General features: G+C 39.4%; 1 protein-coding gene across 3 annotated transcripts in view; it reads right to left on the reverse strand.

Moving 5' to 3' along the window:
• Positions 1–23,663, reverse strand: part of USP48 (ubiquitin specific peptidase 48) — a 93,102-nt gene that overhangs the window by 39,992 nt on the left and 29,447 nt on the right. Inside the window, exons 3-12 of one of the 3 annotated variants that reach the window (XM_027608261.2) lie at positions 23,231–23,387; positions 19,952–20,079; positions 18,982–19,106; positions 18,381–18,489; positions 16,141–16,274; positions 15,374–15,456; positions 10,260–10,439; positions 5,906–6,031; positions 4,519–4,668; positions 122–319 (exon numbers count right to left, since the gene is read on the reverse strand). In XM_027608261.2, coding sequence (XP_027464062.1) covers positions 122–319; positions 4,519–4,668; positions 5,906–6,031; positions 10,260–10,439; positions 15,374–15,456; positions 16,141–16,274; positions 18,381–18,489; positions 18,982–19,106; positions 19,952–20,079; positions 23,231–23,387 — 1,390 coding nt within the window. Of the gene's footprint in view, positions 1–121; positions 320–4,518; positions 4,669–5,905; positions 6,035–10,259; positions 10,440–15,373; positions 15,457–16,140; positions 16,275–18,380; positions 18,490–18,981; positions 19,107–19,951; positions 20,080–23,230; positions 23,388–23,663 lie in introns of all 3 variants that reach the window. The other 2 variants (XM_027608252.2, XM_027608270.2) reach the window with 2 other exon arrangements.

The following is a 23,663-nucleotide window of genomic DNA, read 5'->3' on the forward strand; positions in this document are numbered from 1 at the left end:
TTCTGCAAAGCATACAGAACATTTGGACTGGCTGGCAGAGTCTGGGTCAGATGATCACAGAGACCATAGGGTGAGGACTTAATGAATTCCTTCGTACTCAGAGAAGAACCCCCTGAATTACCAGTTAGTCTTGGTCCTCCCCCGTATCGACTATAGAAAATGTCGGCTGCATATTCAGATATTCTCTTCATAATTGAAATCTTGTCAGGATGAAGCTTGTCATGGGAACACAGGCAAGCGTGATTATCAATAGGCTTGGTGGGTGTCGATTCATCCAACCACTTCTGCAGCCACTCGAGAGAGACAAATTCATAGGGCTCTGAGGAAGAAAGGAAAGGAAAGAGTCTATGTATTTTTACAGCTTTTTGACTAAGTGATACATTCATTTTCCTCAAAAGACAATGCAAACCCTGTCCAATGTTAGCAGAATCAGAAGCATCACTGTTCAGGGGAAACGTTTGAGGACCTCAACACAAAGCTCCATTTAACTACCCCTCTTCTGGTTCAAGGAGCTGTGCATGACAGGGACGAGTCGGCACAGTGCCCTATGAGATCGGCTGGTATTATTAACCACATTCTACAAAAGAGGCATCCACAGAGAGAAGTGTCTTGCTTGACAGCACAGCAGAACTCTGATCAGGACACCCATGATTGTTAACTACAAAGATATGCTCCACGCCAGCTCGCAAATCACATAACCTCATTCCCTATTATGTTTATTTCATAAACGATTTTCATAAACACTTTTCACCAATATGTGATATACATGTGGAACTGAATGAATGAAACGTCTGACTGAGTTCTAAGTTAGAGATTAACCTCATCAGCTATAACCACACTTTTATAAGCCAGTTTCAACCAGTGAACTTTTCTTCATCCAAGAGGATACTGATGTCAATTAAAACGTATTTGATTTCCCCACCCCGATCCATATTATGAGCTATTTGTCACATTATTATGTATTTCAAGAAAGTAAGCTATTTTTAAACAAATTTCAAGATGAAGTACACTAGAATTGAATTGCTACTGATTTTGAAGTTGCAAAAATTAAGACAAAACCAAACCACCTCAAACTGAGTTTTCATTTGGGAAAACAGAGTCCATGAGTTCCCTAAAAGTCAAAATTAAAGACAAAGGGCCAGCTTTGATTACTTACAAAGATCTCCAGTGAGTCCCAGCATAAAACATAGAAGAAAACATAGAGATTGAATTTACGTATTTGTATTATGTACTACTTCTGATGAGATCTGAGGGATAGACAATTCAACTCAAAGCCCATTTTGACCACTTTTATACTACAAATCTAGAAGACTAATTTCAAGTTCTGTTTGAAACATTTCAATTTTTACAAAAACAAAATCCGGCATTGTCACATCCCTTATTTGTGCTAAGACTGTACATTGTCAACTGAGAGCCTTCCGAGTGCTCAGCCCTCATGCAGCTGGCAGAGAAAGAGCTCATGACTGCAAGTTGAGACCAAGGTCTAATCCAAGTTCTGCCACCAAGAAACTGAACTTGAGCAAGTCACTTAAACTCTCTATGCTTCAGGTCTTTTATTTGTAAAATGAAGGTAATAATACCTGCCTTCTACCTACCTCACAGGGATGTTGTTGAATGTAAAAGATAAGATAAGTGAAGCATTTTGAGCTTTTTGGAAGAAAAGAGATATAGAAAAATTAATCATACATTCACACAATATATAAAGAGGAGACCTTAACATTCAGTATAGGTAACATGGTCATGGCACTTTACAATATATAATGGTGTGGTTCATTAAATTTAAAATACCTCCCAATTTTATTTGCCATTTATCACGTTGAAACTGCCAGGGACACAGTACACTGGGTATCTTAAGAATGCAAAGACAAATGATCTCTATCCAAGAAAGGAAAATGAAAGTTTTAACATATCTCATCTTTTCCCAAATACAGTCCCATAGATTAAAATTTTTATTAATCTAAAGGCCATCAAAAGAGGGAAAACAGAACTGTGACACAGAGCCACATGCAAGAATAATTTGGCAGGTGTTCTCATTTCCCCGGGAGCTGGAGAGGGGAAAAAAGCAGATTGTCACCTGCTATGGCTAACTGGAAGAATACACGGTAAGGACCCTGACCCTCTTAAGAAAAGGAATCTAGGAAAACTGCATGTGCACAAAGCACGCCTGGCCAAGGGCTGTCTGCGGGATTCAACGACCAGGGCAGCCGTGCCCCTGACCCGTATGACAACAATGTGGCTCAAAGGCAGTCTGTTCAAGACAACATGCTCCAATCCCCTACCAGAGTCCCACAGAAAACCTCCCAGTGAAGCGTATTCTGGTTTTGAGCAGTTTCATATGAATTAAATGTAAGATATGAAGATCAGAAAAACCATGTCTGATTTTATAGTAAGAGGGTTCCGGAAGAGAGCAGGCCTGGAATTCTGATGTAATACCATATTATTAATTCTGCCCATTTTCTAGTTTCAGGGTGCCAGTTTTAGTATGCTGGAGGACCTGTGGGAGGAAGAGTGACTGTGGTCACATAGGTCTCTCTCTCTTTCATTTTCAATCTCCATTACTATAAAGAGCTGTATCAATCTCTGCCAAGACTATCCCTGAGCATCAGGGTCAAGCTCAAGTCTCAACGGTTAAAGCAGATCTACTTCTGCAAAGTTTTTACACTACAGATGCTTCTGCTCTAGACAAAGACTCATGGCAGGATCTCTATCACTTGTGATCCAGAAAACCATCTGAGCACTGCCTTCTGAAGGCATCGGTCATCAACCACCAAAAAGGAATGAGAACTTTATTTGCCAAGTTGGAGATACCGAAATGTTAAAAAATCTCATCATTTGGCAAAACAGGAAAGCACTTGTTAAAATATTTACAAAGGAAAATGTATATTTTGGTTAAAAGTTACTTACAACTTTTTTTTTTTATGCCTGGATTCAAAATAAGGAATTTTCTTTTGGGGAGTTATAAAAGTCCAGGAAAGACTGTGGCATCAAAAATATTTGCAAAACTCAATCCAGAGATAAAATTTAAGATTATTTAGAGAGAACTTATTTCAATAAGAAGGCCAAAAGGGTTTGTGTTCCCAGTGAGGCTTATATTTTAGGTAAGGGACTCTTTAAATATTTTCACAAACACAGGTAGGATTCAGAAAATGCATAACAAAGACTTGAATTGGCAACACAAAACCACAGTCATCTGCTTTGGGATTTGTCAACATTTTAGCACATCATAGATTTTCTACTATGTAAGTTTAATGCAAATGGGGAAAAAAATCATGAAGTTCATAACTGGTGAAAGTACTGATAAAGAGACATATTCCAAGAACATAAGAACAGGTTCTTATAGACTGAATGAAAATAGCCAAGAGAAGCACAAATATGTGTTAACCTGACACATCACATCTCTGGGCCATGCAGTAGTTTTAAAAAGGTTCAAAAACAGCTTTTTACTTTAGATTCAGTTAAGTCCCTTTCTCTCATCCAGTGAATGCAGGAAACTGGGAATATAGTTCAAAAAATAGATTTCTAGGTCTCAACTCTTTTGAATAAACTTAGAGATCTGAATCATATTCATTCCCAAATCATTTCCAGTAAAATTAAGGTCAGCCTAACTTTTTAGAATAATCCCAACCCCTGGGACAGAGAGAGAGTAACAGGTTACAACGAAAGGTCAGAATCAAATTAAGATGTAGTTCAGAAAGAACTTTTAAGAGCTATTCTTACAGATTTAGCAATTTATATTCATCTTTTGTTTGAAGTTATACCAGTAACAGAAAATTAAGATATGAAAAAGACAAAACCACAAGTACAATTACACTTGAGTATTTATTTTCTAAAATTAGGATTAAACTGCCTCTTCTTTACGCAGGAACTGGGCATGGGGAATTCTGTCTATGAAATGACAAAGACAGCGTATCACTACTAATGGCATAGTAGCCTGAAAAAGTTGGGGTTTTCTTTCTGAGGCACTAGGTAAACTTGCATTAAACATACACAGTAAAGGGATGAGCTGGCTCATGTGGGATAATTCTTAAGAAATTAGGGGTCAGCAAAAAGCTCTCCTATTCTTAGCATAATATTTGATATTAAATTTCAGATTAGTCTAATAGTATCATAAAAAATAGTAATCATAGAAAAGAATGCCAGTTAACACAGCCAGGGCACAAACTGTGCAAGGAAACAACATAGTGAGTTGCTTCCATAGTAACCCAATCAGATCTTTTGTTAAGAACAAATTAATATCTCACAAAATAGAAACATCTGTAAGACTCATATATATGCAGAGCGCTGACCTAAACCTTGTAATTTATTAAGAGCTTCCCGTTCTTAAAAGTACATGACGAAAATTCTATGGAATGCTACACATCAAATTATTGCTGGTTTACACAGTAATTTTGGAGTGCCTAAGCTGGCATGAGTGGGTTATAGGAAAGGGTAGGGGCAAGTTTGTTCATACACATCTGTGAACATGAAAGTAACAAGGCACATCATGGCAACAGTGCTGTCCCAGAATATCTTACAGACCAGCTCCAGCAGGTAACCTTTGGTACAGCTCCTTAACCTCTTCATGTTTAGCTTTTCCTTTGTCCACGCTTTGCTTGCGCATCTCGGCCATTTCGATACACCACTCCTCAAACTTGGAATTATCCCGATCTACCAGCTCTTGAAGAAAGGCTTTCAAAACATAAAAGACAAAAAATAACGTTTTCCTGTTTTCAAAGACACAAAACCATGCCAATCTCTGAATTATACCAAATACTGGCTAGGATTCTGGTGACAACTTCCTCCTGAGGTTTCCCTTCTTGGGAGAAACCTCCAGCCTAAAGGCGAAAGTAAAACTGGTAACAGCCACTAGAATAATACTGGGTGATGCCCGACCTGGTTCTCCATGATGTCACGAGCCAACTGGAGCCATCAAATGGCTCAGAAATACCATCCAAAATTGAGAATGCCACAAAGCACACACAGTATTAGGTAAAATGACAACTGAAGATTGCCTTCAGGCCAGTAGCAACTCTTTTTTTAAATTAAGTAGAATCTACGCCCAGCGCAGGTCTCAAAATCACGACTCTGAGATCAAGAGTCGCAGGCCCTACCAACTAAGCCAGCCAGGCAGCCTACAACTGTTCCTTTTAAAAAATAATCTATAAAATTAATTAAAAGTGGCTAAAACACATTTGTTTGCTTTACAAATTAAACCAAATGGCCAAAAAAAAAAAAAAAAAAACCCCACAAATGGCTCTTTAAATACATGTTTTGCCTACCTACAGAATTTTTTAAACTGTTTTTGCTTTTCTTTGGGAGGGGAGGGGTCAGTGGACTAGTTCTGTTAAAGGCTCCTTTATTTTGAAAACTCAGTATTTTTTTTTCTTGAAGAATTCATTTTTGGGGTGCCTGGGTGGCAAAGCTGGTTAAGCACGTGACTCCTGGCTTCAGCTCAGGTCATGATCTCATGGATTATGAGACTGAGCTCCTCGCTCAAGAGTGTCCTGGAAGATTCTCTCCCTCTGTCCCTCCCCCACTCTCTCTCAAATATTTAAGTAATCTCCACACCCAAAGCGGGGCTTAAATCCATAACACAGGATCAACTAAGCTACCCAGGTGCCCCCAAAACTCATTATTTTTATTTTATTAGGTAGGTTCCATGCCAGCATGGAGCCCAATGTGGGGCTCGAACTCATGACCCTGAGATTAAGACCTGAGCTGAAATCGAGTCAGATGCCCAACCAACTGAGCCACCGAGATGCCCCAAAACTCACTACTTTAAAGCAAATTTGTGATTATATCTACTTTCACCAACAAACACCATATGCAATGAACCTATCTTGATAAAGGAGTAATTTCCTGTCATTGATCTGTGAGCACGATATTCTATAGTACTTGCCTTCTGTAATCTTGGAAAATTGCTCACCTGGTACCTGAACAGTTGTGGTGGGTTTTTCTTGAGTTTGTAGTCTATACACCAACATATATGCATTTCTAGAGCAGTGAGTTCCTTTGCCACACTTGGGTTTACGCGTCTGGGACTTAGAAGGTTCTGCTGAGGTGGAAAAATAAAAGGTAACTAAATTAGAATGCCGATGGTCAGTCCTCATGCTTTTGCAGGGGAGGGGCAGGAGGAGGGCCACAGAACACAATTCCTACAATACACATTCAAGATATTTATTATTTTTTCATTTATTTTGTAAGTAAGTCGACACCCAGTGTGGAGCTCAACCCAGGACTTCAACTGATGACCCTGAAATCAAGACCTGAGTTGAGATCACAACAATGCCCAACCAACTGATCCAACCAGGCGCCCCCACACTTAAGATTCTTTAACAGGGATCTAAAACACTAAAAGGCAATACAAATTCAGCATGCTCTTGGATGTCTGAATATTTAAACAGGTTTACTACCCTATCCTCCTTGTGTACCATATTCCATTTTTTAAAAGATGGTAAGTACTATTTTTCATGAAGAAAAACCTAGAAGCAGAAAAGGTACTACTACAATGAGTTTAATGTTGGTCTTAGATTATAAAAATAAATCTAGATTATTTTAGCGAACAAACTGATGGTTCCCAGGAAGGAGTGGGAAGGCTGATGGGTTAAATGGGTGGTAGGGATTAAGGAGTGCGCTGGTGTGATGAGCACCGGGTGTTGGAACTAAAATAAAAATTTAACAAAATGGCATGTTCATTAAAATGAAATGCTAATGAGCAGAAAGATTAGCCACTAATATCTGTTAATTCAGTAGCAAGTAGAAACATTAAGTGTTCTGAAAGTCAAGTCTATCACATGAACGTGATCTTTGAAATGGTGCTGAGTGGGGCACCTAGGTGGCTCAGTCGGTTCAGTGTCTGCATTCGGCTCAGGTCATGATCTCCAGGTCCTGGGATCAAGTCCCGCATCGAGCTCCCTGCTCAGTGGGGAGTCTACTTCTCCCTCTCCCCCTGTTTGGGTTCTCTCTGTTTCTGTCTCTCTCTCTCCCTCTCTCTCAAAAGAATAAATAAAATCTTAAAAAAAAAAAAAAATGGTGCTGAGTATCCCAGGGTAATCTTCGGTGAGAGGGGGCGTACAACAAAAAGGTCCTGCTTAGTTCTGGGGAAATCAATGACCAGATTTTCAATTCACTATGTTCTTCTCTAAAATCAATCCGCCTCAACACTGCGGTTCCACTCATGGTCTCTGCCTGCCTCTCCTTTCTCAGTCATCCGCCCACTTCATGAAAGAAAGATATAACCTCTCACACAGAGATTTAAAAAGTTTTTAGCCATGTCATTACAAGAGATGTTTACAATAAAATTTTGCTTTGTGTTTAATTCAAAAATTTATTAACATACTTATATGGATGGATGATGTGGTGATATTTATAATTAAAAAAAAAAAGCTCAATCCAAAAGAACTTTTGAACTATTTATAGAGATTTTATGGTTACAGAGATCTTAAGTATATTCCACTAGAAAAAAATCCCATACAGTCAATTATAATGTAAATACAACCACGGGAGAAAGGGTAAGGGTTAAAAATGTCCTGCTCTAAAGAAAGACCCATCCCTGTGTCTCTGAAAAGTTAGTACTATGTTAATTTCATTTGGACTCAACTGAACGAGGGATGTTACTGTTTTACTATTTTTGTTAGAAATCACATTATTTGTAACTACTTAAAATTATGATAAAAAATAACGGATTTTGGGCGGCGTTGGTTAAGCGGCTGCGTTGAGCTCAGGTCATGATCCCGGGGTCCTGGGATCGAGCCCCGCATCGGGCTCCCTGCTCCACGGGAAACCTGCTTCTCCCTCTCCCACTCCCCCTGCTTGTGTTCCCTCTCTCGCTGTGTGTCTCTCTGTCAAATAAATAAATAAAATCTTTAAAAATAAATAAATAAAAATAACAGATTTCAAAATGTTCAGGGAGGGGCACCTGTGTGGCTCAGTCAGTTAAGCAACTGATTCTTGGTTTCAGCTCAGGTCACAGTCTCAGGGTTTTGAGACTGAGCCCTGTGTTGGGCTGCATGCACAGCCTGCTTGGCCTTCTCTCCCTTTTCCTCTCCATCCCCCTCTGTACCTCTCTCCATGCGCTTGCCGTGTGCACGCACACTCTCAAATAAATAAAATCTTAGTAATAAAATAAAATATTCAGGGAACAAAAATTTGTTCAATATTCTTGTAGAGTACACAGGACAAAATGTTTGAAGACCACCATTACAGGGAATTAACAATGTCAGGAGCGTATACAGTAATGAGGAGGTTGGGCATTTCTAACTAAACATATTAAGATTTAACATGTTTGATGTTTTGAAAAAATATTTTATATATTTATGGGAGAGAGAGCGAGCACACACGAGGCAACAGGGGAAGGAACCCAGGGGGAGGAAGAGAGAGAAGCAGACTCCACGCTGACCAGAGCCCGATGCAGAGCTCCATCTCACAACCCTGAGATCATGACCTAAGCTGAAACCAGGAGTTGCACTCTCAACCGAATGAGCCACCCATGCGCCCCAACATGCTAGATACTTTGTGTGAGATGGAATATAAAACAACTCAAACAAGTTCATGATAGAATACCAAGGATTTTCTAATTTTGATAAAAAAGAAAACAAGAGATGAAATTTGCCACGTACATTATATACAGCAGTGAGGTATTAAAACATTGGGATGGGATCCTGATAAGGTGGAGTCTCTTTCTCTTGACCTATTTTAAAATTTAGGACTATCTATATTTGAAGATAGATAAAACAGCGTTAGCAATGCTTCTAATCCTACAATTCTAACTAAAATTTAGATAAATCAAATAAACCTCAGTAAATAACAGTTCAAGCTGCGTCTCAATTTTGTTCCCAGATTCTCGTTATATCCATATATACACACACATATATATGTGCAAATATATATTCATAATATATACTCATAATATATATATCCTTATACCTCAATATTAAAGTGGGAGTGCATAGCTGAATATCTATAAACACCTAAATGTGACTTTTTTTTGTAGTATCTTCTTTTTTATCTATTTTTTATTATTATTAACATACAATGTATTGTTTGTTTCAGGGGTACGGGCCTGTGAGTCATCGGTCTTACACAATTCACAGCACTCACCACAGCACATACCCTCCCCTATGCCCATCACCCAGCCACCCCATTCCTGCCACCCCCCTCCACTCCAGCACCCATCAGTTTGTTTCCTGAGATTAAAAGCCTCTTATGGTTTGTCTCCCTCTCTGGTTTCCTCTTGTTTCACTTTTTCCTCCCTTCCCCTATGATCCCCTGCCTTGTTTCTCAAATTCCACATATCAGTGAGATCATATGATAATTGTCTTTCTCTGACTGATTTATTTCACTTAGCATAATACCCTAAATGTGATTTAAAAATAGAAACTCTCTCTCCAAATTACAAAACCATGGTCTCACTTAATCAAAAACATGTTCCCACTTAACCATCCGTGGAAAGATTCCCCATACACATCCAAAAGCCAACTCCATCAACCATGCTCCTCCCTGACACCTTGGGAAAGTGGCTTTGATTCCTTAAGAAAGAACAGTGGCAGGAGACACACCTAGTCCCAATCCTTTTCTCTTATTTAGACTCCATAGTCCAAACCTCACCCAAAAATGACAAACACGGTAATAAAGTGATGAGAAACTCAGCCGAGATGGCTCCTACTGGAAGAACTATTCACTTCTGTAGGGAGTTAAGTGGGTATTCTGGCCCAAGAACATGGATGTGACAACAGCTATTCACCAAGTACTCCCAATGGCAGACCTCATCACTACAAAACAACAAGCAGCTTACTCCCCAAAGGCACTGCTCACATTTTGGGGATGGGAAAAGATACTTAACAGGAAGGAGTATACACTGTTCTCAGAGTTCCCTGCTAGAGTTACTTCCCCAACATAAATCTCCTAACCCAAAGAAAAGGACTACGAATCCTACTATGTTAAATCCACCGTTCATCATTTTAAGATTAATACTTGCTATCCGCTCCCCTTTCATCCCCCCGACCCCAAATTAAGCTGGTTCTTGAATATTTGCCTTCAAACTGCACTGAAACCACGGCAGAAACCATCGCTGGGAAAAAAAAAAATTTTTTTTTTAATTCAGGGATTTCTAACAAAAGATGTTCAGAGATTTTACATGTGTTTAAGAAACGGAAATATCTTTGCTAACCCAGAACCCAATCTTTGGCCGAAAGAATTTATCAAAAAGATTTCCAGTTAAAAAAAGAAAAAAAGAAAAAAATTTATATTTTAAAAGGGCACTCACAACTTAAAGGTTTTACCTAGATCTTCCTCAATCCCTAGTTGTAATTTCTTCCCCTCCATCTTTTCTATGTCTTCATCATTAAACTTATACCATTCACCGGACTGTGGATCTTTCACGTGGGCAATGTAGTGGCCAGAATAAGCGCTCACTCCTCTGTGTATAAGGACCGCACTGAGTTCATACACATAGGACCCACCTGGAGAAAGAGAAAGGGAAAAAGTGAAAGACAGTTTGAAGAACAGTATTTCTTATATCCTGAGTCTGAATTGTAATGATTAAAATTGTTTACACATCTGATAGAATTGAAAACATGTCACCTAAAACAAGACAAAACAAAAAAAAAAGTCACCTAAGATAAAAAAAAAAATCTAGTTTTACAAAATAATGTAAATGTCTTAAGCAGCTCGTTGCATTAACTCTCCATTTCCTCTGCAAAATATACAGATGGAAAGAAAGCTCTGGCATCCTGGGCACCCAGACCAGGGTTACAAAGCTATTCTGTTGTAGACTTTGCTCCTCTGCAAACTGATGAGCTATATTCCTACGAAGAATCAGCTGTTCATATTCTTGTTACAAAATTATTTACACAAACTAACCAGATGGGAGTGTGAAACTAAAAAGCTATTGTTTCTAGAAAAAAAAGAAGAAAAATGTTTTAGGAACAATTCGAGGTAAGACATTAAGAAAAATTGCTGTCAAAATAGGTGTAGGCCAAGATAACTGCAAACAACCAGGAGAGAAAACATTAAAAATCTAGAATGATTCTGCACTCAGATTTCTTCGTATTTTTAAATTCCTATTTATTTCACTCTAAATAACCAAAAACAAGTCACAGCCAATATATTATGCGTGTGGTTCATGCAAGAGAAGACTTTACCCATACATCAAAATATCAAGCAAATCGATATTGACACTTTCAGATATAATTTGAAAAAAAATCTTTTAAAACAATTACAGAGAGGAAACTACGTATGTACTGGAAAACATCACTTCTACACATTAAAATTAGAAAGCAAATAAAAAATTCATTAGCAGTCCCACAATACAAACATAACCACTATTAATACTGAAACCTGCAGGCTTTTCTAACAAATCATTAACATCTTTCTACATCATTAAATGTTCTTCTGAAATTTATTGTAATGTACCACAATATATCGAACCACTCCCATATCGATGGTCATTTAAAGCAGGAGCATTTTATTAACAGTTAAACAATAACAATTACTACCTTTGTGGCAGAAAAATCGTTGTAAATATCCTTGACGATTTCATCACTGTAACTTTCTTCAAACTGCAAGAAGTGAGTCGCAAGGCAGAGCCAATCACTCATTCAACAAACAAACATGCTGCACACTTTTAGGAACACAGGGTACAGCAGCTGAGTAAAAGGGCAAAGTCTCTGCATTCTTGTAGCTCACTGAGGGATTCAGTAATACAGATTAACACCTACCTAACCCACTCCAGCTCAAAATAATTTAAAATACTAAGTAAGATATGGGCACCTGGGTGGCTCAGTCGGTCAAGTGTCTGCCCTCAGCTCAGGTACTGGGATGGAGCCCTGCAGAGGGCTTCCTGCTTAGCAGGGAGTCTGCTTCTCTCTCTCCCTCTGCCCCTCCCCACTGCTCATTCTCTCTCTCTTTCCCCCTCAAATAAACAAAACCTTAAAAAAATTTTTTCCATGTGCAATAACCAGCATGCAATCAAAGATAACCAAGTACAGAAGAAACACGGCAACATTAAAAGAACCCACCCAGACAGCAAAAATAAGCCTGCACAATATTCCAACAACGTCAGTCATGGTTTACAAAACTAGGCTTTCTATGTTTCAAGAAATGAGAAGCTTGAAAATCTATCTATTCAGGGGCACCTGGGTAGCTCAGTCAACCAGTTGAGCATTTGCCTTCGGCTCAGGTCATGATCCTGGGGTTCTGGGATCAAGTCCCACATCGGACTCCCTCCTCAGCACGTCAAATAAATAAATAAAATCTTAAAAAAAAAAAAAAAAAGAAAAGGAAAGGAAATCTATTCAAGTAACAGAGAACCATAAAAAGTGATGCAGATTTGAATCAGAGGAAGTATCAGTATTTACGTTAAGGGTAACTGGACTAACTGATCCAGTTAAAAGATCTAGACAGGGATTCAATTTTTTGGTATAAATTTGAAATTCCTCAAAAAAAAAAGCTTGAAAGGCAGACAGACACACAGCTAGGATGGTGTTTTTCTCCAGCTACCTTCAACCACCACCCACATGAAGGAGCAGAAGACAGAGACACTGCAAGACTTCGTCATGGGGGGGGCGCCCTGGTGGCTCAGTCGTTAAGCGTCTGCCTTCGGCTCAGGTCATGATCCCAGGGTCCTGGGATCGAGCCCCGCATCGGGCTTCTTGCTCCATTGGGCTTCTTGCTCCGCGGGAAGCCTGCTTCTCCCACTCCCCCTGTTTGTGCTCGCTCTCTTACTGTGTCTCTCTCTGTCAAATAAAATCTTTTAAAAAAAATAAAAATTTTTTAATTAATAAAAATTAATTAATAAAAATTAAGGAAGTGACTGCCATAAAAGCCAGATTAGTGCTATGATATTGGGGGGGAGGGGCTGTTACTGGGAGGGGCACAAAAGAGACTTTGGAGTCATGGGAAAGTTATTTCTCGAGCTGGATGTTGCTCACACAGATGTCCACTTTGTGAGAATTCTGCAAACCACACGTTTGTATTTGGACTCTATATTAAAAGGAAGGATTAGCGGATAGAGCGACATGTATGGTGCAGACAGTGGCAGGACAAGGGAGGGTCTGCCCACCATGGATGGCTGCGGGAGGGTGAAGACAAGACCACTGAAGCAGACAAGTAGGAAAAATCACCAACAATACCTGTTCCTTATAGTATTCCCTAAATTAAATCATCATGATAAACCACACAAGTAGAAGCAGTAACCATGACTGCATTACCAAGACACAACACAAAAATTTTCCTATCACAACACGACTCTTCACCTAAATTTATACTCATCGATTCTTTATACTATCAACTTCAGAATTCTGGTAGTTTTAAACAGCCAGTGGAACCTGTTCTTTAATGTGCACCTATATTATTTGGATCATCATATTGTCTTAATGTTTTGCTAACTATATTTAAATATAATTGGTTTCTTCTGAAATTCTGTGGATTTTATTCAGTCCCCAAATCTCAATGTGACCTACAAGAATACTAAAATTCCCTGCCAAAAACTTAAAATAACACCCCCCCCCAAAATACAGCAAAAGTTCAGTTATTAGAGAGTCAGTCAGGTGCTAAATCTATGTAGATCTGCAGGTGCACTATTTAAAGAAACAAGTGAATTCTCCTTTTTTAAATAAAGAGCATCTTTTAGATCTATCTTCTCTCAGCTTTTTATGTGGATATGTGTGTACAGATACGTATCAGCTAGAACATAGGAAAATATAAATACTGGTGGCCTGGGTGATAGAATTACAGGTGGTTTGTGTTTTTGTTTTTTATTTTTTAGGATATTAATTATTTATTTGAGAGACAGAGTAGAGACAGAAGAGAGAGAATGAGCCAAGGGGAGGGCCAGAGAGGCAGAAGCAGACTCCCCCCTGAGCAGGGAGCCCGATGCAGGGCTCTATCCCAGGATCCTGGGATCATGACCTGAGCCAAAGGCAGACGCTCAACCGACTGACCACCCAGGTGCCCCTTTTGTGGTTTTGTTTTGTTTTTTTTTTTTAAGTAGGCTCCACACGCAATGTGGGGCTCAAATTTATGGCCCTGAGATCAAGAATCGCATGCTCCACCCTATACTGGGTGTAGAGATTACTTAAAAATAAAATCTTAGGGGGCCTAGGTGGCTCAGTCAGTTGAGCATGTGACTCTTGATTCTGGCTCAGGTCATGATCTCAGGATCTTCGGAATGAACCCCATGTCTGTCCCCCTCCCTCTGCCTCTCCCACCCGTTGCAAGCTCTCTCTCTAAAAATATTTTAAAAAATTATTTAAAAATAAAAAATAAAAGTTTATTACATTTAGTCAGCAAACACTAAATTTAAATATTTCTACAGGTTTTATGACCTACCAAGTCTACTTCACAATCATCTTATTTTCCTCATAGTACAAATTGGACAAATACATAAGTTTAGTAACAATAATAAAAACTATTCAAAATCATACAGTGGAGTCAAGGGAAGTGCTAATTTTATATCTAAGTTTCTGTCCCCTGGGACATCACTAAGCTATCAGACATCTCTAACTTCAAACAATTACCTGACAGTGTAGGCAGGAAACAAATCCCTACACAAGTGAACTACAGTTTATTCATTCAATCAACTATAGTAATAGCCAAGTCCAGGAGCAAAGTCTCCAGCTGTTTCCTCCTCCACCGAGTGCAAATTTTAAACCACAGCATTGACAGAGCATCACACATTTTAAAGCTTAAACACTTAATATTGTTCCCCAACCTCCCCAACTGTTTCTTCCAAAGGTTTTTAGGGATTGTTTTTATTGTAAGTCGCCTCCAGAAGCTTTTTATAGAAAGAGACAAAAATTATGATATAATTTATTAAAAATTTAATAAACAGTAAGATCAATCTGGAAAACGAAGGGAAGCAGTCCTTCCAGTCAGGGCAAGAGAAACAAAAGGGCCAAATATTTTTCTCTATCAAGCACCATCCTGTATGGTAAGGTGATGACCACCAAGAGGAAAAGAAAGTAAATTATTTCTTCTTGATACTTTGTCACAGCATCCTAGAACTCATCAGTCATCACAGATAGGGAGAATTATAGCATAAATATTGGGATTATGCCACCCAAAGTTTTTGATAAAGTTAAAAAAAACATGAATGGAGGCAGCTCAGAATTTTATGAGGAATTATACTGACACTAAGGGACCACGTGTGGGTTCAGACAGTAAAATACCTTCTCCCCTTTTTATTCTTTTGTAGACATTGATGAATCATCTAATTTCTGTGGTGTACTTACTCATTGAAAATGGAAGTAACATCTCAGCTCGCCTAAAAAGCCTTTGTTCCCAGACAGAGGTTAGCAAAGAATACTTATAAAATGCTATCCTGTATTCATCACAAGCTGATCACAAGTTACAGTCTCTGGGCATTATAATTATCACTGCTCGGTAAAAATATTACCTTTATGTTCCACATAAGGCTCCATATCCAAAATTTCTGAGAAGCCAATGTAGGTATTCAGCTTTTTCTTATGTCCAGTTTGCCTAACCAAGAGGAAAGCTAATTATATTTAAAACAATCATAAAACAATGTATAAGCTCTACCAGCTATTTTAATAAACTCAATGGTACCTAGGTAGGTTTCACTCAGCAATCTTGCTCAAAAACTTGTACGATTAGAAGTCAACATAATGCTGTCTTATAATTGGTGGAAAAGAATAGGTTAAAAGTATGAATTTTAAGTGTTGATTCCAAACTAATTTTCGGAAGTTTTAATATAATCACAAGAGAGCCACAGATGCTCCTGCTTCATAGAGGTAATGTCCATGTGCAAACATTGCCTTTATCTTAATTATAAAATCAAAGATATGTTCCCATGGGAGTCGGGTAGGGTGGAAGAGTGTAATAAGTAGAAATTTATGCAGTTCTTATTCAAAAATACAGAACATCAAGATAATTCAGTTCTTACCTATATGTTTGTTTTCCTTTGAAGTGTTTATAATTAATAGAATAAAAATAAGGATTCCCTACTTTTCTAGTTCTCACTCAGATATGGCTGGCTTCCTTAAGAATTTTGTGAGAAAACCAGGTATTATTGGCATTTCAAAATGGAAAGTCCCACCTACACAATCTAGAGTTTCGGCATTCTAATACTTTATCTGTCTATGGTAAAATCTGTACACATTAGGCCACAATGAGCAACAAACACTGCTACTCATACATATTTACCTGTCAAAAACAAAACGCATCAGCTGTAAGTTCAGGGTACAGGGAAGGCTCAGGAGTCTGATCTTCCTTGTGGCATTCTGTTTACTTTGACAGTTTTCGCAAAAGTATCGATTGTCTCCTTCTAATTTTTCTTCCTGATCAGAAATAAGACAGTACTTTAAAAAAATTAGAAGATGGAAAGATTTTTAAAAAGTGATCAAATCTGATGTAAAGCATAATTTCATTTTAAGTAACAGCCCCCCCGAACCTGCTGAAGATCAAGTCACTCTAAGTAATGAAGGACACATAAGATAAAAGGCATTACTGAGCAGTAATATTAATTTGCATACAGTGATTTAAAATTGTGCCTCTTTCCAAAATGTATGATTCTTTTTTTAAGTACTTCTCAAAAATACTTTGTCCTGATAATCCCACTTCTGGGAATTCTAAGGAAGTAGGTTGTACAGGAAAAAAAAAATCATATGTACTTTGATGCAACAAAATTAATTTAAGAACTGTGAAAAATGGTGGAAATTACATAGGGCACCAGAATACAAAACTACATATATACAAAATCATACACAGACACACACATACACAGTTAAAATTGCTGAATCAAGCTGATGAGATAAAGCTAAAAGATCTCGGGAAATTCAGTGGTATGGCTTAGTGGTTTCTTCTTAGATTTTTCCTGTTATGTCTTCTTAATTCACTGGCCAGCCCTCCCCCCAGCGTTCGCTGCCACCTCCCCCTAACCTCCCTGGTTTCCTGTGTCTGAATGTCCAAAGGCTCAGTCTTTGGTCCTCGTCTCTCTCAATCCTGATTTTACCCCACCCCAAAAACCCTGAACCACACGTCTCAGATCTAACACACCCCAAGCAAACTCCCAACCCCTCTCCCAAGCCTATCCCTCCCACAGCCCTTCCCAGAGCAATTGTGGCAACCCCATCCCTACCTGGCGCTCAGGCCAAACCTTAGTAATCCCTGACTCCTCCCCTTCTCTCCATGTCCAGTCAGCAAACTGTATCAGCTCTACTTGGAAAATACACTGAAAATCCAAACACTACTTATCACCTCTTCGGACGACCCTTTGTCGAAGCCAGCATCAACTCCTTTGCCTGCCCAGGCCCAACTTCAGCCAATTCTCAAGACAGCACCCAGAACCGTCCTGTTCAAACAGATCATAATTCTATGCTTACCATCCCCTGATGGCATCTCACTACACTCAAAGTCAAGCCTCTGGCCAAGGCCCGCCAGGCTCCATCGGTATGATCCTCAGTTACCTCTACATCTTTCTCCCCTTGCTTATCCACTTCAGCCACACTGACCTTGCTGTCCCTCAAATTACCAGGCACATTCCTGTCTCAAGCTCTGCACTTCCTCCCATTTCCTCCACGGCTCAATCCTTCACCTTCCATCATTTTATTTCTAACTGCAACCAACCCCACTTTCATCCCTACCACATTCTCCAGCCCCCTTCCCAGGTTTATCTTTCTCCGTAGTACTTAGTCTAGGTGACACACTACATATTTTACTGTCATCCCCAGCCCCCACACCACTAACATTACAAGGCCAAAGTTCTCAGTTTCTGCCCACTAGGGGTTATCCCCAACCACTGACTCGGTGTGTAAACACAGTAAACAAACAATACCTACATGAATGAATTCAGTAAATGAGTATGTGAAGCAGGTTAACAGTTGTGCTAAGAAAGGAAGAAAGGTACAAAAATATTTTAAGAAAGGAAACTAGGATAAGCTCGTCTAATATGCCATGTGCTTGTTCCCACTTGGTAACAAAGGTTTCCCTGAGCAGCTTTCTCAACTCAGAACGAAAGGGAGCCACTCCCCTCCCTCCACATACATCTACATACAAGAAGAAATACAGAGTGGAAGGGCTGAAGAATGACCAGTGTGTTTAAAAAAAAAAAATTTGCATTCCACACCTTGTAGTTCTCCTTAAATGAAAAGGCAATTTAATCGGGTGATAGTAGAGCTTAGATTTCCTTAAACACTCTACCACCCCTAATCATCCAAGTTTTAACACATAACTTTACATGTAAAATAACTGAAGGAGCCCTTCAACATACAGCCTGCTTCAGCACTTTAAAATTTACATAGTTTCTTGCAGATCATTACAGAAACAGAGACACGTCATATGTGGAAAAGGCTAATAATGAATTTAGCCATTAAACCAAAAAACTACTCAGAATAGTATTTAACGGTTAGTGAGTAGAAACAACATATATGCCAAAATTTGAATACCTTCAAAAATTCTGAGATGCAATCTGTTAATTGCTTGTGGCCTTGGATATTTAACTCCAGTTCATAAAACTTTGATAAAAGCTTAGACTCTCTGCCACACTGATTGCAACTATAATAAAACAGAGTGATAAAATTAAGGTCAGAGTGGGAAAACAATCCAGTTCCATTTTATTACACTCTAGAACTATGGAAAGAAGCATTTATTACCTTTTCTTTCATGGAAATTTACACTATATATTAAAAATAAAAAACAAAGTGAACGGTAAGGCCTGTAGTTTATGATTAGGAAAATTTTCAAGAGGCATTTTACATTCACTCTCAGTATTCTACCGACTCCAATCTCCCTCTCTGAGCTCACACCACAGCCATAAAGTATATGGTGAGCGCTCAACCACACACAGCTCTCAACATCTGAAGGGCTTCAGCTGCATTTACCACGTCAGCTGTTTACATGTTGCCATGGAAATGAATTACTATAAGTATTACTGGCCCCATGATGGCCCATGAAAGCTGTAACTTGGAACTTAACTGAAAATCAGATAACGTGCTAAGTAACAGTCTTAGAAGACAATGCATGGTGGGAAAGCTGAAACACACTTACACGGTTACATAAGCATATTCTCCACAGAACTGCTGTTGGACAATGTTCCGCACATCTGGATTCTTTTGTTTAGACAAAGTGTCTTCCAATAGAGACATAAAGAGTTTTGAAAATTCTTGGGCATCCTACAATACAAGTTTGGGTTAATAAAAAGAAAAATCAAACCTTGCTTTTCGACTTCTGATACAAACAGCAATAAGTGAAATGTTCCAGAAACTATCTCTATTTTGAACTTAGCATTTTCAAATAAGGACTAGAGCTATGTTGAATCAGAAATAAATGATGGAAGATAATAGAAATATATAGAAAAAAAAATAGAAATAAAATGATGGAAGGTGAAGGATTGAGCCGTGGAGGAAATGGGATCAAGGAAAATGTGTAATATGCTGGACAGTTCAATAAATGCTCTAATTCAAAATAGAAAAAAGTTAATTTTTAGAAAGCATTTCACTTCACTTCCTCCTACAAACATTCTAAAGAACATCTGGGGGGTGCCTGGGTGGCTCAGTTGTTTAAGCGACTGCCTTCAGCTCAGGTCATGATCCTGGAGTCCCGGGATCAAGTCCCCGCATCAGGCTCCCTGTTCAGCGGGGAGTCTGCTTCTCCCTGACCTTCCTCCCTCTCATGCTCTCTACCATTCTCTCTCTCTCAATAAATAAATAAAAATCTTAAAAAAAAAAAAAAAAAGAACATTTGGGTACCTTTTTATATTTAAAAAAACTTAAAGGTTCTGGGGCACCTGGGTAGCTAAGTCTGTTAAGCCTCCGGCTCTTGATTTTGGCTCAGGTCATGATGTCAGGGCCCTGAAATTGGGCTCTGAATCGGCTCCGCTCTCAGCAGGCAGTCTGAGGATTCGCTCTCCTTTTCCCTCTGCCTCTCACCCCCTTCCTGTGCTCTCTCTAGCTTTCTCTCTCTCTCAAATAAATAAATAAATCTTTAAAAAAAATTCATAGAACTTAGGTGTTCTTACCTGCTGTTGCCCTGTGTCCAAGCCCAAGGCTTTAACAAATCCCGATGGATCAATGTATCGCCTATTACTGTTTTGCAACAAGGCAAACAAATACTGAAGATGCTCACAAATTGTTTGAGGCTCATAATCTATTGAAAAACATGTTGTTTTTAGAAAACTGCTAACTTTTCTTTGCAATATGTACTTCGTTACATAAGAACATAATTAAGCACCCGTACATTTACAGCATTAGTGTTTTATTATAGTTCTAAAACTTTAATAGAAATAAAGTGGTAACCCTATTTGTTTTGGAAGTAATGAGGCAGCCATGGCTACCCATATACGTCCCCTAAAGGCAAGAGCTGTATGTGCGTTACAACAGCAACCATGGCTAGTTTTCTAGTGTCAAATCACACTGAAATGTTCAGTCCAATATAAAAACCACAGACTACATTTACCATTCACATAAGATGGCCAAATATTTTAATATAATCTCATTAATGTAAACTTGCCATAAATTAAGTGACAGGATTCAAACTTGAATGAATATATTTTAAAATCCTAGAATTTTAGAGTGGCAAGTTTTATTGAGTCGGGAAGGTATTTTAAATAGGAAATGTGGATCTCCAGAGCCCCAAAAGACTTGAGCATTATCTTCTGTGCCAGTCACTACCCTGCTTTGCCCACTCTGATAACATGGATCAGCTACGCCAACATCTCTCCTTTACCAGGCTGCGCAAGGTGAAGTCTTGCCAGCAGAGGGCACTGAAGGGTTCAGTTGTGCCTGCCCCTCCGGGCTCGGGCAGCCAACAGCATCCAGCAGCTTCCTGCAGCGCCTCCTCTGGTAGCCGCCAAAGTAGGCGGTCTCTGGTGAGGCACTTCCTCTTGAATGACCACCATGGGAATGACCTCTTAGGCATCCTCTCAGGTGACTTAATAGGGGTTTCTGAGGCCCAGGATTTCCCTGTAGACAGTTTCAAATAGGGGTCCCTTATTGAGGAAGCAGCTCAGCAACTTCTCCGCCATCTAGTGAGCCTGCACAGGGCATTCTCCAGAGGTCCAAATTTCAGGCCTGAGGAATGGGGGTGGAGAGTAATCCCTGGGGGTTCTTTTTTGCCTTGGGGGTAGTGGCTGCTCCCTACATCTGCTAGTCCTATATTTTTTCAAGTCCTCTTTAATTCTTACCACTCCCCCCATTCTAATTTCCTGTTAATAATTCCCTATTCTTGGTGAGCATTTCATAACACGTAATTGTCAAATCACTATGCTGTACACCTGAAACTAATATATTGTCAACTATAATTCAACTTAAAAAGAATCCCTTCCAGGGGCACCTGGGTGGCTCAGTCGTTAAGCGTCTGCCTTCGGCTCAGGTCATGATCCCAGGGGTCCTGGGAGGAAGCCCCGCATCGGGCTCCCTGCTCCACAGGAAGCCTGCTTCTCCCTCTCCCACTCCCCCTGCTTGTGTTCCCTCTCTTGCTGTCTCTCTCTATCAAATAAATAAATAAAATCATTAAAAAAAAAAAAAGAATCCCTTCCAAAAAAACCTCCAGTAGTATATGTATGTTTTAAAAATAAAAAAAAAAAGTCTGTCTTGTAGGATATAAAAACAATTCAGGGGCACTTGGCTGGCTACTATCCTTTCACGAAGATGGCACTGAAGGCTAAAAAGGAAGCCCCTGCCCCTCCCAAAGCCGAAGCCAAAGCAAAAGCTCTGAAGGCCAAGAAAGCGGTGCTGAAAGGCGTCCACAGTCACAAAAAAAAAGATCTGCATGTCACAACCCAAGACAATGCGTCTCTGAAGGCAGTCCAAATATCCTCGAAAGAGCACACCCAGGAGAAACAAGCTTGATCACTGTGCCATCATCAAGTTCTCCATGACTACTGAGTCAGCAATGAAGAAAATAGAAGACAACAACACACTTGTGTTCACTGTGGATATCAAGACCAACAAGCACCAGATCAAAGGGGCTGTGAAGAAGCTCTACGATATTGATGTGGCCAAGGTCAACACCCTGATCAGGCCTGATGGAGAGAAGGTGGCATACATTCGACTGGCTCCTGACTTTGGATGTTGCCAACAAAATCGGGATCATCTAAACTGAGTTCAGCTGGCTAAATCTAAATGTTTTCACCATAAAAAACAAAACAAAACAAAACAACATAAGGGCACCTGGGTGGCTCAGTCGTTAAGCGTCTGCCTTCGGCTCAGGTCATGATCCCAGGATCCTGGGATCGAGACCCGCATTAGGCTCCCTGCTCAGCAAGGAGCCGGCTTCTCCCTCTCCCACTCCCCCTGCTTGTGTTCCCTCCCTTGCTGTGTCTCTGTCAAATAAATAAAATCTTTAAAAAAAAAAAAATTCTTAAGCTAAACGGCATTTTAATTTTTTTCCAACCCTTTCAATAAATGTGATCACCAAGATGCAGAACTGTTTTTTTTTCAGGAATTGATTTGTTCTGTTGTTTTCTGACAATTTGATTTTTTTCCTTTAAATTAAATTTCATGTTTCCTTTTTTGAAAAAAAAAAGCAAAAACAAAAAAAACAAAAAACACACAGCAAAGGATTTACAGATGGGAGCAAGAGTCAAAGTTCCCAACTTAAGAGTTCTCAGACCTACGTAACCTCAGACATTCACTGCCCTCCATCCCCCAGCTTTGAGAAAGAGAAAAATCTGGTTCCACGAAAAGTTCCATCTTAAAGAGAATAATCTCTAAATAGAAAGTAGTATCAACCAGGAATAATAATCCACACACTGTGCGTGAAACTAATTCCAGTAGAAACAGTTTGAAACCGATTTGGTCTAAAAACACTCTAAATGAGTGGAGCTGGTATTGGTGATTGATTTTGCCAAGGACCTTAATTTTAGAGGCTATCAACAAAGTCGGTGTATTTGGGAATCAGAACAAAAGACCCTCTGTGGTCACAATGAAATATTAAGTCTCTCAAACTAAGGAAAAGAGTAACCTTGTCTGCTTTACTGACTGATTTTTATCAATCACTACAAATTAATGGGCTACAATCACGGCATATTACATAAAGAAATTGTAGCTGTAAGCTATATAAGAATAATCAAATGGACTTCCATCACTTGAATAGGAGCCATTTCGGTGCATAAATAATAAATTTACAGAAAAAAGGGAACACGATTTTGAATCCTGAATCCTGACAATGTTTACGAAGAACCTCCCAACACGCCCGGCACATGACGAGCCCTCAGGAGTTAGTTTCTTGCATTTGCTAAGTGTTCCATCTGGCAATCTGCTGTGAAGGGAGTGGGCCCCACCCCCACCCCACTAACCTTTCCCTTCTGGGATACCATCTCCCATCACGTAGTCGCCACAGGTACTCGGACACAAGTACAGCGCCTGCCGCAGCTCCAAGTTCAGAAACCACACTTGAAGAAACGTGTTGACGTAACAAGTAGCGCCAAGGTTAGTGAGGCCCACAAATGAGTTCTACAAAAATACAAAATTTACAATTACAAAATCAATTTCCCTGTACACACAAAAATTGTAAGAGCAATTACTTTTTAAATTGCAGATCAAAAATTCGTTACCACCACCCCAACCAACATGGCATAACCACGTAAGGCTCTCTTGGCCACGGGAGGACTAATTTCATGAAAGCCCCATCTCGGCTGGCTACAGGAGTGGGAAAGACTTAGGACAGCTCATCCCCCATCTAATAGCCTGCCTTCTCTGGCCACTTACATCTAAAATTAAAGCGGCGGA

Source organism: Zalophus californianus, chromosome 4, assembly GCF_009762305.2.
Source record: "Zalophus californianus isolate mZalCal1 chromosome 4, mZalCal1.pri.v2, whole genome shotgun sequence".
NCBI lineage: Eukaryota > Metazoa > Chordata > Mammalia > Carnivora > Otariidae > Zalophus > Zalophus californianus.